General features: G+C 40.1%; 1 protein-coding gene across 1 annotated transcript in view; it reads right to left on the reverse strand.

Annotated features, from left to right (window-relative positions):
- The window catches only part of LOC102106236 (cytosolic phospholipase A2 epsilon-like), a 35110-nt gene extending 19651 nt beyond the window's left edge, over positions 1 to 15459 (reverse strand). Inside the window, exons 1-3 of the mRNA XM_005522494.2 lie at positions 14763 to 15459; positions 13188 to 13225; positions 11420 to 11492 (exon numbers count right to left, since the gene is read on the reverse strand). Of these exons, the coding sequence (XP_005522551.2) occupies positions 11420 to 11492; positions 13188 to 13225; positions 14763 to 14775 (124 nt within the window). The 5' untranslated portion in view covers positions 14776 to 15459. The remainder of the gene's footprint in view (positions 1 to 11419; positions 11493 to 13187; positions 13226 to 14762) is intronic.
- Between the last annotated feature and the right edge of the window lie 83 nt (positions 15460 to 15542).

A 15542-nucleotide genomic window follows, 5' to 3' on the forward strand; every position in this document is an offset into this window, starting at 1 on the left:
TGTTACCTCCTGCAAGTGGGAGCTCAGGTCATGAATGGAGATTCAAAGAAATTTCTGCAATAAAGACAACTGGTAAGAAAAGAGTACACAGAGCTAGTTTGACTTAACAAACCCGTTATTGGTACATCCCGTGTCAGTTGCAAATCAAGAGATTTCTGTGATAGAGAAGTAAAATGCCTATGCATTTTAAGAGAACCTTTTTCAAGAGTAAAATACTTTTTAAACCACCTTTCCCATCTTGTCTGCTGCACCCAGATGTCTGCAATCCAGTCCATGTAATGAGCTGACTGTCTCACCCAACATGTGACCACATCCCTTCACCATGAAAAACAATATGAAAAAAATAGCAGTGCACTTTTATCTTACTGTGATTTAAACTCTGAGCCCTGATAGAGAAGAAAATTCTAATTTCTGAGAAAGGTGGTCATGTCTCAGAAGGTTGCACAATGAGCTACAAGTATGGCATTAAATCTTGACACACAGCAGTTGTTCTGGGTTTGTTTTGTCTCCAGACCTGTCTGGGTGGGCACAGCTATCACAGAATCATAGAATGGCCTGGGTTGGAAGGGATCTTAAAGACCATCTAGTTCAAACACCCCTGCTGTGGGCAGGGCCACCTCCCACTAGACCGGGTTGTTCTGCGTGCTGAGCACTGCCACACGGTGTGGATGAATTGTCTCCTGTGGTTTGCCAGAGTTTCCAGGTGAGCGGCAAGGTGGGTACTTGTATATCTGTGCAACTAACTTTCCCTTTGTGTGTCAGTCTGATATATGTGGAGTATTTGGTGGTGGTTGGGAATCTCTCTGATACTGCTAAGGAGTATCAGTCAGAAAATTGATTTTTACCAGGGAGCAATGCAGGGCATTTGCTCCTAAGAGCATAAAAGAGTTGATGGCTCATGAACCCATGGTAACAAACTGAGACCCTGACAATATAGTGAGGAATGGTGGGGCTCAGTATCTCTACACGGTCAAACACCCTTTCCAGCCCTCCCATTTTGAGCAAATCTGCTGTCCTTTCTAGGGAATTGACATTTCTTTTGTCTTCTGGGCAACTACAGCTGTCTCCAGCTCTAAGAACTTGTTGTGTATTTACAGTATAGCTCAGATTTGGGTAAAATAACAGACACTTTGGTACTGTGGGATACATGCTGAGAGGCAGCATGACCAATTGGGTAACCTGCTGGAAAAGGTCTCATGACATGTTGGTTCCAGTCCCAGCTCTGTCACAGACTGCTAAGTCACTCTGGGCAATTGGTTTCATTTAAATTTATCTTGCTTTTCCATCTACATTTCCCCACCAATAACACAGTAATAACTATCCTTTCCACTTTTGTAATCTGCTCGGATGTGACCCAGGAAGAGAGTCTGATGAGTAATTATGTTATTCTTTCCCTATCACTCTCTTGATTCTCCTTCTACATTTTCTTTAAACTTGTGGGGTAAACCATGCTGCAATGAATAGGTGTTGCTTAAAGTAATTTGTGCAATCAGGATATGCATGATTTATCTTTCAAGACTTCTGATACTGTCTGAACATGAAACATCTTCCAGTTTTTCAAGATTGTTTCCCCCTTACTGCTCCTAGTAGGTAAGAAATTCCCTTAATATGTCAATAATGTTAAAAAATATCCTAATATTACATACAGGAATTAGAGATATCTTTATTTGCAATTTTAAAATGCAATATACCTTTTGGTAACAATTTATTGGTAATGAAACTATTTCTTTAGCTGTCTTCCACACACTATTTTCAAAAACTCTATCATTGATCTTTAACTTTTGAAAAAGATTATACTGACTTTACATAGCTACTTCCTCAGATGGTGCCAGAGGCGCAGGCTGTTTCTTCCTCGACTGTCTCTGCAAGTAATGTACTAATGATGTATGCGTGTTTTAGAGAATTTGTTTATTTGTGGTCCGGGATACCTCTTTGTTGTACATAGGAGCTATGACTCCTGGTTTAGAAGAAAGGCATTCATTATTTTCAGAGTATCAAAGAAGTGGTAAACTTGTGACTTACACTCTTTTATCTAGCTAGAGCTGTGATAGGTTCAGTTCTTCATCCTCTCTGAACACAACAGAACTGTACCAACCTGAGAGGTTAGTCTAGTCTTTAGCAAGGCTGCTCACCCTTAATAAGAGCAATAACAGAGTCCCACAATCTGATGATCCACACTGAACACTAACTAGGTTAGCAACGTACTGAAGTCTCACTCTCAACATAGCCTGAGACAAGAATGTAGATAGAGACAAAGATATTTGACTCTGAAAACAAGCAATTAAAGGCAGAACACTGCATGAAGAATAATGAATTATACCCCAGAACTAAAAAGTTGCAGGATGCATCTAACAACTTGCATGTACAACATAAATTTAATTACATTTTGGACCAGATTCCAAATATACAATGTTAAATGTAAGTGCAGGTGAGGAGATTTAGCACTGATATCCTTTTGCATACACTTTTAGCCCTGGAGAGGAACATGTGGATGCTCACTCAGTGTTGCATTCTCTTCCACTCTTTTCCTCCCTCCTCTATAAAATGCTTTAACTCTTACCAGCTATTGAACGTACCCAAATTGAAGAGAATTGACTTAGGCAGCCTGGTATATAAGAAAGAGCTGAAAGACTTGAGTTTGCTGATTAAACAACAACAAAAAGATTGTCAAATAAACAGTTCTGTAATGTCCAAATGATTGATACAAAGAGGATAATGATCTGTGTTTCTGTGTGAACAGAGGCAAAAATTGGAAGACTGCTCCAGCTCTTAGAGGATTAAGTCTAGCAAGAGAGATTTTATAGGTTTTTTAGGTAACTCATTTCAGACTGTACTAGTACCCAGACATGTATGAAACAGTGGCAGACAAGCTAAATTTCATCCTCCTTCAAGAGATGAGGACCAGCCCAGGTAAACCTATCAGGTGTCATATGGAAATGCTGCCATGTAATGTCCATGTTTATGCTGGAAGGCAGAAAACAGGATAATCGTGTCACGTCAATTATAGTCCATGGAAAACAACTAAGCCATTTCCCTGCCAGGGTTGACTGTCAGGGAGCATAATGCATAGTGATAGGACAGCTTTAGATGGTACACCAGCCCAAGAGATCAATTACCAGATAGCTGGGTGCTGTCTCCAAAACAACTCCAAAGCTCCTTCTTTTACACATATGAAAAATGACTGTAAGTTCATTGGAAGAGATGCCACCTTTTCATTCTAAACAGGTACAAGGAGCAGGTACTGAATAACAAGGCTTAAATCCATACATAGAGTCTCCAGATACCATCACAATATAATCATCAAAATGAAACAACACAAAAAGCAACACAATGTAATGCAGAGAAGACTATGCACAGCTTAACTACAAATCATGCATTTCCAGAGGCATACCCTTTTTAGACTTTTTAAAAGCGTTGCCACTATTTCACTGTTCCCACCCTCAGATAATCAGCCAGTAATGTCCAAAATTAAAAAAATATTCAAAATGTGGAATATCTTTTGAAAAGAGGTATTATCAAACAGTCAGATTTTCTTTGTTCCACCTTAGACCATCTTAGGGTGATAATATGATGCAATCACAACTCTATCACTAGCTAAGATTTTTAAGAAAGTTCTTCCATTTCCTTTTAAAAATAAGCTAGCCTAAACTAAGTCTTGGTCACACATCCACACTGTCGATGCAGACACAGATAGTAGTTAGAGCATCTAAAGAAACCATTATCAGAAGAAAACACAGAAACAGATTTGGAAACAGGCTGCAAACAGTACACACAAATGCATTTGATTTCAAAGAAAATAGTAATGTGAACAAAATCAATACCAGAAAGAGCTGAACCACCAAATCAATGCTCACAAATTTTCTTTCTTCAGAAAATGTTCACAAGAATGTTGTTCACCCAGTAAGGGAAGAGAAACAGAATTGTTTTAAAAGTTTAACTAAAACTTTTTGTTTCCTTAAGCATCATTATTATGACTCAGAAATGCCTCTGACAGGACATTCTTGGTCAAGATTGGTCCTAAACAAGTAAGAAAAGATGAGCACCTTTGTCAGGAAAATATTCAGAACTATTGTTGATTTAACAGCAGAATACGATGCAAACAATAGCAACAAAATTGGGAGTGAATCTTACTTTTAACCTTCAGTGGCTACTACTGCAGCGCTACTTTATTGTCTCCTGCTGAGGGTAGAGTCACAGAAAGTGCCCAAGAGAGGAGCCCATGGGGACAGTCTCATGTATCTTCTCTGCAGTGCACTCTCACAGCCATGTCAAATCTAGCCTCTCTACTTTACGTTGCCCTCCCACATCAAGCAAATCACATCTGGGTTCTTGGTCCTTATCTACGAGGTAATCAGTGTCCTCCTTCAGCAAAAAGGTTACCCAAAGCTCCAGAGACCATCACTGATAAAGAACCTCAAGCTCTGAGAATCTTGCCTGTGGGCAAGGCTTTCCCTGGTGTTCAAAACCTCCACAGTGACCAAGACATACCACAGGCCTCATTGCACTGTGCTTTTATGGTACCAGTCACCTCAGCAGGGTTCATCTGCATCCATTGGTAAGGACACTAAGAGGGACAGATGCATAAAACAAAACCTGTCTCTGCTCAGAGGGCAGAGAAAGAATGAATCGCTAATGAGAGGTATCAGTACCACTGCATAATGCACAACTGGATGAACTGCAGATACTGCTGTTTTTGGTGAAGCAGAACAACCAGGACAGGTACTGAGGTGGATAAAATCTATTAGGATTCATGAACAAAAATGTACTTAAACGTATTTTTCATAACAAAATATCAAACATGAGAAGTTCTACCTTTGCCCCATGTCCTGGTTCTAGCCAGAACAGGGTTAACTTTTGCAGGAGCCAAGAGGGGGCATGGCCAGGATCTAGAGGTTATTGCTGGGAGAGGGTGGGAAGGGAGACTCTTCATTAATATTGTTGCTGTTACTGCTTCCTTTCTTATTTCATTGCTGTTTCCAGTAAATTGTTCTCATCTCAGCCCATAATCATTACCTTTTTTTGACTCCAGTTCTCCTCTCCAGGCCACCCAGTGGCCAGTTTGAGAACCAAGTGGCAGTTTGTTGGGATAGTCTTAGTGGGAACACTAAATTGGGAAGTACCATTCCTAAACCATGACAGTCCATAACACCTCAAAAAATCTTGAAACAATTCCTGTAATGAGTCAACCTTAGTAGTTATCAATCTTCCGGTCTCCATGAATTATCAATAATTATAATAATTGAACATTTGAATTACTAATATCTGTTATTTATTAATTCTTTGAATGTCCAAATAGCAACTAATAGTACTGTCAACACAGGTCTATTGATATTCAATTTGTGGTTAATGTTCATTGTCAAGCTAAGTACACTTTGATCTTAAACTCAACAATTGTGCAACAGTAAGCAGAATATAGAGTAAAATATGGTCCTTATCAAAGATGATCAAAAATTCCAAGGTACAATAACTTTGAAGAAGATGTGGGAGACTATAAGTATGGGAAAAGGTAATACTCAGCTCATGTTTTTAGATGGCGAGAAGGTGTTACTCAGCTCAGCCCAAGGAAATGTGCAAACAGAAATCCTATGCAGAAATCAAAGAACGCTCTTCTTCATGATGATCTCTTTTCTGAGTGCAAACTAGAAAGGTACTCCCTGAGCAGAGTCTGCCCCTGCCTTTTAACTCTGCAAGCCAAATGGCAGAGAAAGAATGAAGGATCTTGAATCACCACATGGACCTGTGTCCTCTCAAAGCGCTGTGTGGTTCTACATTGCTGCCATCACCACCTACTCATTCCAGACTCTCTTCTCCACCCAAACTTCTCCCGTGTTAATTTCCATTGCCTCCACCCTTTTCAAACCTGTTTTAAAACAGGTTTTGACATTCTAAACATTATAAAATATTTTGCAAGCTGTTTCAATCACTTGTTAACTAGAAGTCTCCACTAAACAAGAGGATAATGCAGTCTACCAGGAATACATAGTACCATCACAACAGTCCTTAAAATTGATACCTGTTCAAGGAAGGACAAGAGCTGCAATGTCACCTGCACAGGTACAGTATTAGAGCACAGTAGCTGATCTCATCTTTCTTTTTGAGACAGAGATGAGCCTATCATTTACCTGAGATCCTTTACTTTCACCAGTTTCTCAGTCAGTAATCAGTTCAACTTCCTAATTCCTAAGGCTCCCGGTGTCCTTGCTGAAGCACTGGCTTTGGAAATGAGGAATCATGGTTTTGAGAAACTCTTCTTTAAGACTACACCAAGAATCTAAAAGAAGCCATGGAGGAGCATCACACACAGTACCTTTAACTACCAGAACAGCTTTCTGTTCTTGCACACAGAAGCATGCAGAAGCCAGCATGGCTGCAAGAAGATGCATGTACATGCACCTACATTGAACCCACTGGCAGCAGAAGAGATGCAATTCCACAGCTATAAGGACATGTACAAAGCAAGTAAGGATCTCCTTTATCTCCTTGATTATAAATAGCATTTTCCTTTTTAGTGGCAGCTTATGCTGCTGTCAAGGCACAAAGGAGGCTTTTTGTCTCCACACTATTTACCATTAATGCAATACAGTGAAACTGTATATAATACAATATACACTACACTCCATCATGACCATCAAGGACTTGAAAAAGGGGAGAAAAAACAGAATTAATCTTCTAGATTAGAGAATACAAAACAGGTAACCTGAGGGAAACTAGGTTTATGTGTGTGTTTGGTAACAATGAACTGAGGAAGAGCATGAGCAGACTTGGTTTGCATGAGTGGATGAAACAAAAAAGAAGACTGAATAGAAAGGAACAGAGGTTGTTAAGAAATGCAGCTATGAAACTGACTCATATAATATTCACCAAGATTATCTATTCATTTTTTACTCCTATTATTAACCGTGGTTATGACTTTATTATAACAAGCATCAGTCAAGACCAGGCTTCCATTTCAACAGGTATCTCCATAGTTATGCAATTAGTTCTTGAACTTGATCTAATCAGCTTAAAATTACAGTAAAAAAGCCCTGCTCCAGGATATGACATCACAGGGAGGATCTTCTTGTGATTACTGGCTGCTTTTATCCCTGTTTCAGTTTCTTAACCAGTTAGGAAATCCCTGTTTACAGGATTTGTTGCAACTTGGCAGTTATCCACATAACCACTTCTCTGTCCTTGTGCAGATTCTTATTGCTAAGCATTTGTGTTGGGCTGTTTTAGGCTTTCTCTCCATTAATGCAAAAATAACCTGTCTCAGGAGGCAGTGACATCAGGAACCTAAATGAAATGCCCTGGAAAGACACAAACACTCTTTTTAAAAGGACCACGTCCTAGGTTTACCCTGAACCACTGCAAACATCAGTGACCATGGGAAGCAATTTCACCCTAAAGTGAATGTGCCATCAGCGCTGGCCAGTCCAGGCAGCTGCCCGTTGGCACAGCCCGTGTTGTCTGACTGCCCTCTTTGCACGAGGACTGCTGCTACCCTCTCACGCCAGTGCTACAGGCAGAGGTAAAAGAAAATATACACAGCATGTTGTGAGCATATCTTCAAACAATCCTGTCCACACACACTAGTTTCCTTTGGAGAACGTGGCATTGAGAGGGGTCGAGGGGTCTTGTTATTTTGATGGTGTTACATAGGGTTTACGTGATATAAAGAAAAACATTGGTACTGTTGTCTTCCAACTTTAAAAATCAATAGGCAGTATAACATTGTGAGCTTGCTATGTAATTACATAGCAATGTGTTCAGATGTAATAAGGCCCATAACTATAATTTAATATTATAGTTAAAGAGAAGCCTAAAGAGAAGCCTAAAGCTTTATCTAATAAAAATGCTGATTGAGATTATCTTTTCATATTAAAGAAAACAAACAAACAAAACCAAAAAAGTAGCTGTAGACTATTCCAGGAAAAACTTTTTGTAGCCTTGGATTTTTCTAAATCACAATTAGGACGTGTCACCAATTCTAAAGACATTTTTTGTCTTCTGAATGGAGTATTTCTGCTAAATACACACATGTAGAAAATATTAAGTTTATATTTCACTTGTAGCCCATGAAGCAAACAGGTTTCTCTTCCATAGATGTCAATTTGCAGTGTAGAAGATACTTTATCTCTTGGAAGATCAGTGAACCCAGCCACTGAGAAAAGGGCCACACAAAACCAGATTTGCCAGCTGTGCCAGCCCATGGCCAGCTGTGACCACAGTGGCAGCCTCTGGAATCAGTGAGAGCCAGGTGTGCTCCAGTGGGACTGTGCACAACAAGACAGGTCTGGGCAGCCACGCTGAAAACAAGATCTGCCCTGGGGAATCTACACAACACCCATTCAGCTCATGTTATAAGCAGCACATGGGGTGAAATGCAGTGGCACCTGGCTGGCAGGCAAATCTCTCCAGAAAGTAACTGTGCCGTGGTTAAATGTTAGAAATGCCATAAAGTTGGCTTCTATGAAATAAGTGTGAGACATGAACATGAAAACTATGCCCTCTTCCAGTGATCTTGTCTGGTAAGACAAGCTTTTGGAAAACAAGAAGATGGAGCACCCAGGCACCTCAGCTTTTGACCTTTGCTCCTGATGCTGTCAGTGACTCCCCATTTTGCTGGTGCCACAAGTAAGCTCTGCTGGACAAAGAAATCACGTCCTCCAGGCAGATTTTACAGAAATGTTGGATGTATTTGTGAAGATTTGTGACATCCACAAAGCTGTCTCAGTTTTAAAGCCAGAGATAGAGGCAGTGATATAATGATTAGCATTCTGCAGTTCTTGAGGTAAATACAAGGGGGCAGTTGTCTTGGTATAAGAGCTGACATATCTAATATGTAAAAAAGGCCTTTTCATACCAGCCTGGAAAGGACCAGGTTTTCTTATGCAGGCATTTCTGCTGCCCATGCAAGGCAAAGAGAAAAAAAAAAAAATGTCTGTAACTATTTAGTTAGCAATATAACCATGCAGACCTCCCCAAAGAATAACATCCTAAAAATGGGAATGGTGTTTTTCTGTGCCACTGAAAAAGAGTATCTGGGTTCCTGTCCAGAGCAAGGTGAGATGACAAATATCAAAATAAGATCCCTTAATGGCCTCCAGAAACCAATAATTTGGGGTATGGCAATTAAATGCAACACTACCATTGACTCCGAAGCCAGACCTTTCAGCCACAGACCTCAAGAACCACAGACCTCTTGGGAGAGTGGGGCAGGGAAAAGCATGGTTCAGTGTTTGTCATACCCCAAAGTATTTATTATAAGCCAGTTTTGGGGACATACTCCCAATCCAAATGAATCTTTGGACTGGTCTGGCATCACTTTTTTTTTTTCATTTTCACTAGGAAAATTTAGCCAAACTCAAAACATGCCTAGAAGTTGCAAAAGCTATGTCTTCACGATATGTACTACTTAGATTATAAGTACCTGATAATCTTCGTAATTAGGGAGCGCTTCCTTCTGATTCACGAGTAAGCCTTTTTCCTAACAGACTTAAATGCATATTAGTAGCCTAGTTCTTGTTATTATACTTATTATTATTTATTATACACTTCTACAATATTCACTTATTATTTATTATTACTTCTTGTTATTGCACATGTACAAACACAACCTTCTTTTCCAATACACAGGGAAAGGGTCAATAGCATGACTATAGCCGATAGCCACTGCTAACCCTTAACAAAAAATAAGTCCCATGTTATATGACATGTGCAAGTCCTGTGTTATATGTCCATGTGTAACACATGGACACTGGGGATATCAGTCCCTCTGGAAAAAGAGGGCCCATGAGGTGTGCAATGCCACAGCTGAAGGAAAGCAAAGTGTGCCCATGCTTGACATCCAGTCTTCCAATACAACAGAGCATCAGTGGCTCTTTGCAGCTGGAGTTATTTCTGTGCCATCTTTCAGCCCTCTGTCCTCATCTCTGTCTCTCTAAAAAACTTTAAATTGTTAATAAAGAGTTGTATTACACTCTCACACTGGTTTTCTCATTCAATGTAATGCTTTTTAATAGTCTCATTTCTTGTGCTCTGTATCACACATGGGGCATGGCTCTACTAACAAAATCATTTGCTCTGAGAGAGCGTACATGCACAGCAGAGATAAAAACCCATGGACTCTCTGCTGTGACACTGGCAACTTGGTCCTGATTATCAGAGGAAAAATAAAATGTGGTGCTTTCTTGCATACAATAAAGGAAGGCAACTGGAATGGGGAATGGATGAAGCAGCTCCTCTATGATCCTGTCACCTGGGACTGCTTCTTCTGCTTCTTTCTAGCAAAGACCTTTTTCCACATCTGGCTTTGGAAGCAAATCTCCAGTGTTATAGCTTCAAACCTGAAGTCAGGTAATCAATCATCTGCTCAAAAGGAAGATACAGGATAAAGACTAATAAAAGATAAACAGCTAAGATAAATTGCTACGGATTTCTGGAAGTTCAATTGTCCTTAAGAATGTGAAGATCATCATTTCCAACCACTATAAAATGCTGAGAAAGTGAGAAACACCCCTGACTTTAAGGTCAGAGGCACACATTTGGTTATCAGCTCTGCAGGTGGTTGTCTTGATGCTCTTGCCTGTCAGGGCAACTTAGAAATTCCCTTGGGCTGGTAACATACCAGAAAACAGTTCAGCTGAAATAGAAATAACAGAAATGGAATTGAAACATCCTTTCACTTTTCTCTGAAGATTTGTTGTTTTCAAGAAAAGGCAGTCTCTCTGTGCTTAACATAATGGCAGAAAAGCAAGAATTTAATAGGAATATCTATGGAGGCAAATATACTTGTTTTGTTCACTTGGTCTTATTTGATACACAAAGGTTCATATTCACTGCCTTTCCATTTTGTTCCTGACTTGTTCTTTCTTTCCGAGTCAGATATTTGAGATATTGAGCTTTCTTTCTCCTATCTGAGTAACTGCTGAGATATTTTTTCTCTCTTCACTTCCACTTTTACCCATTCCAAGTCCTCAGAAATATTTCAATGGTACTTGTTTATCCTGAAATGTCTATTTTGAACACATTTCAGTGAAATTTTGACCAAAAAAATGTTGTTTGACAATAAGATGTATAATGCTCCTTTGGTCTTTTCTTTAAAGAAAAAGAAATTCAAAAGCTGAAACTGAGAATTAACACCTGAATTTGTTCATCAAAACAAATGCTAACAAGGTTCAGCACCAAAGATATTTTATGGTACATTACAGTAGATGTTTGCTATTCCCACTAATAATAGTAACATGCTATAAAACAAAAGATAATTGTTATATAAAACTGCATTCAAAGCATAGTCCAAATTCAAATATGCATCAATATTTGAAACCATGGTGTCACTTCAAACACAGATAAGAGTTACAGTGCAAGCAGCAAGCACATGTTCTGTGCTTTCAGAGATGAGCTACTAAAAAGTGCAAAGAAAGACTGTAATACTCACACAGATCTGCCTTTCTCAGATTTTTCATTCTTATGATTTTCACAAAGAATGAACAGCAGGGACATTCATCTCTCTGTAGAAAAATGACAAAGTTCATTTCATGCATTAATGTTGTTTATCCTTCATAAAACATGGTCTCCCACAAATTCCTGCTGTAATTTTCAAAGTCACGCAGCAAAATTGGAAGATGAAGTGCTTGCATTACTTTGGAAGTTAAAATCACTTCTATGTAGAGTTTAAAAAATAGAAAAAAAATTGAGGGAATATTCTGCTGTGTATATATGTCATTGAAAGAAGAAATAATTTTTTGTGGCACTGTTTGTTGTGCACCATCAGCACTACACGAAAAAAGCAGATGCAAGAAAACAACTTGGAAGAGATGTCAACAAAACTTCCCTACTCAAACGAGATGCTGGATATTTGCAGAAGGATCATCACCTGAAATGTCAGGTGCAGAAGGAAAGGCAAATAAAATCAAAACAATTATTAATTCTTGCAGATTTTAGTACCTGGAGTTTTAGCTATTGCTTCACTGAAAGTATTATCTAGTTCCTCTCCCATTCTCTGCTAGCAAAATTACTCCACCAAATTCTTCAAGGGAGTTATGTCACTCCTCTTCTTTTTCCAGTTAGGAATTGATCCAGGTGAGAAGTTACAAATTCTCCTATCACTCTTGAATTATGATAAACTGACCTTGGTCTGTTTTTTATGTCTAACTCCAAAAGAGAAGGGCATATTTTAATGTCATCTATCTGGGTTTAGGTTCTGGGTGGAAAAAGTCTCCCCTCACCCCTGTATCTCTAAGAAGCCTGTGCTTTTACTCTTGATGCTGTTTCAGTGGTTAAGGGCAAGGGGAACAGCAGAGAGGACAGTCACTTTTCTTGCTTTCTATGAATACTTTCCACACAAAGACCATTGTCAGGTTCTATTGAAAAAGATGAATTGGTAGATCCTTAGTGTTTCTTTAAACAGATTGGTTAGACATTCACGTGTGTTATTTCTAAAGCTGTGGGGATGCCCCATTTGAGATCTGCAAGCATCAGTGCACATTTATGTTAACACATATCCATGTATATGGAGAGAAGCTTTATATTCTCCTTTATACAACCAGGGAAGCAGGGCACAGAATAATCAAATAACTTGTTCATAGCTAACTGCAGGTTAATTTCAGAACTGAGAAGAAGACAGAGTATGTTCATTCCCTGGAACCCAACAGACAGTTGTAGTGTTTTCCCTCTCACTTATGTTCCATGAAACAAACAAACAAACAACAAAACGACCCCCCACAACTTCTGAGACAGATCAAGATTTTTTTTGTGCATCAGTCATGCACAAATATAAAACTAAGACCATCATTATTAATCACTGTTTTTAGGCGGTGACCTTCCTGTGTGTATCACTGCCAGGTGGCTGCTAGCACAGCTACCTGGGCACCATATATGTTTATAGTCATAGCTGGCAGATGCACTGTGGAAGGGTACAGCTTTTATAATGTTTGAGTCAAATCACAGATTCATCCCAAATTCACAGAAAGCTCCTGTGAGGCACTTCAGAATGGTTCCCAGCCTCCATGCGAATTACCTACTGTGAACTTCACTACCAAGAGTGCCTCCACAGGGTAACTAATACCAGCAAAGGTATAAACCATCCTTACATAAATAGGTAAAAACATACATGAAATTAGAAATAAAAGTTCACAAGACCTCTTTTCCCAACCAGAATCCCAGCCACAAGCCCACCCCAGCTCCTAGAGCTTTCACACCCTTACCTCACAAGCACTCCAGTATGAGCCCATCGTGCCCCCAGCTGCATACAAATCAGAGATAGATTGTCACTTCACTGTTAGAGGCAACCACTGTGATTCACAAACTACCTCTGCAAAATTTAAGGAGGCACCTGCTGAGGAGCAAGTGGTTTATCCAAGCCCCACCTTCCTCATTGCATGAAGGGGAAAGTATGAAGAGAAAAGGGCAGGGAGTTTGCTGGGTTTATTTGATAGCTAAATCCCAGAGGTATGTGTTTGGGGAAGGCTGTACACACCAAGGTGCCAAGAGTTATCAGCAATTCAAGATATGGGGTTGATAACGCACAGCACTTATGCATGGGATGTTCTAGCAGCCTCGGCAATAAACAAACCAAAGGTAATAGTAGCTACATGTAGACATACAGCAGTCCAATCAGCAAACAAAAGTATTAGAATTATTATTATTATTATTAAATTAATTAGAAGGCCTTTTCTTCAAATTGTATTCATTTTCCTTTTCTGGGAGATAGAGGGGCTGAAGTTACTGTCTCTCCAATGTTTCCCTAATTTAACTTGTATATTTGTTAGTGGGATATGAATTTTCCTGCTATCTGAAGCCTTCCACAAACACAAAACTTCAGAGTAAACCAAGACAAAAAAAAACCCCTCAAATTCTGAAAATAAAGGCATATGTTGATTCATTTTAAATGTTAACATCTTGGTATTTTAAACACAGTGCAGTGTCATCCAATTGTAAAGCAAAAATTACACCGAAGTTTTCAAATTTCTGACAGAAAATTGTGCAGCAGCAGATTAATAGCCACTGTATGGGTCCAGCTACTAATGTGCCCAGATGTCTGATATGAAACCACCTCTTCAGAACTGCAGGAAGTGATAATTTATATGCTCGGAGCAGCCACAACCTGTCTTCCCCTTCCACCCTCATACATCATGAAAATACACAATAAAGAGAGTAATTTCTGGCCTTACAACTTTTCTCTGAATGAAAATTACTTAAGTAAGCAACTGTTTTAGGATTAGGAATCTGCCCTCAATAACCTTTCAATTAAAGAGATGCAAAAGCTTCAAAAGAAGTGTGGCCAACAGGTTGAAGATGAGGATTCTGCCCCTCTGCTCTTGTGAGACCCCACCTGCAGTGCTGTGTACAGCTCTAGAGCCCCCAGCACTAGAAAGATATAAACCTGTTAATGTGAGTCAGAGGAAGGACACAAAGATGATGAGAAGACAGAAGCACCTGTCCTATGACTAGACAATGGAAAAAGATGTTTTCCCCTTAGGTAAATCCCTCCCCCCTACAAAAAAAAAATAAATCCACAAACACACACACACAAAGCAACACAAAACAAAAAAAGCACACAAAACCCCATCCGATAATGCCACAACCAAAAAAACCCCAAACCCTCAACAAAACACAACCAAGCAACACTGAGAAGGCGTGGAGGTTTGATTTTGGCTGGATAGCAGGTGCCCACCAAAGCCACTTTATCATACACACCACACCCCTTTCAGCTGGACAGGGAAGGGAAAACTTAATGAAAGGCAAGTGGATTCAGAGAAGGGCAGGGAGAGATCACTCACCAATTGTCATCATGGCAAACCAGACTCAACTTGAGGAAATCAGCCAAATTTATTACAAATCAAATCAGAGTAGGATGACAAATCATAAGACCTTTCCCCCATCCATCCCTTCTTCTTGGGTTTAATTTTACTCCTGATTTTCAGTACTTCCTCCAGCCCCAGAAGCTTCACTTTCTCCAGTGTGGGGTCTTTCCCACAGAAAACAGTCCTCCATGAACTTCTCCAGCCTGCATCCTTCCCAGTTCATCACAAACTGCTTCAGCATGGGTCCTTTCCATTGGGGTGCAGTCCTGCAGAAACACACCCCTCCAGAGTGGCTCCCTGCCAGCAAACCTGCTCCAGTGTGGACTCCTTTTTCCGTGGGCTCAGAGGTCCTGCCAGAACCTGCTCCTTCACAGGCTTCCCACAGTGTCACATCCTCCCTCAGGCACCCACTTGCTCCATGTGGGGTTCTCCAAGGATTGTAGGTGAATATCTGCTCCACCATGGGCCAGCGAGGGCTGAGAGGGAGAACCTGCCTCACCATGGTCATTTAACAGCCACTTAAATAGTTATTTAACAATTGTTTAGCACAGGCATCAGGGGAATCTCTGCTCCAAAGTCTGGAGCACCTCCTCCTTCACTGACCTTCGCATCTGCAGGCCCGTCTCTTACACTTTCTCACTCTCCTCTCCCACTTCAATCGATGTAGCACAGGTTTTTCCCCGTTTTTATATACATTATCCTGGAGGCAGCACAGCTGCCGCTGATGGGCTCGGCCTTGGCCAGGGGGGCGAGCCT

The sequence above is a fragment of the Pseudopodoces humilis genome, chromosome 7 (assembly GCF_049639895.1).
Source record: "Pseudopodoces humilis isolate 2021_Gansu_Grassland_sample_001 chromosome 7, ASM4963989v1, whole genome shotgun sequence".
Lineage (NCBI taxonomy): Eukaryota > Metazoa > Chordata > Aves > Passeriformes > Paridae > Pseudopodoces > Pseudopodoces humilis.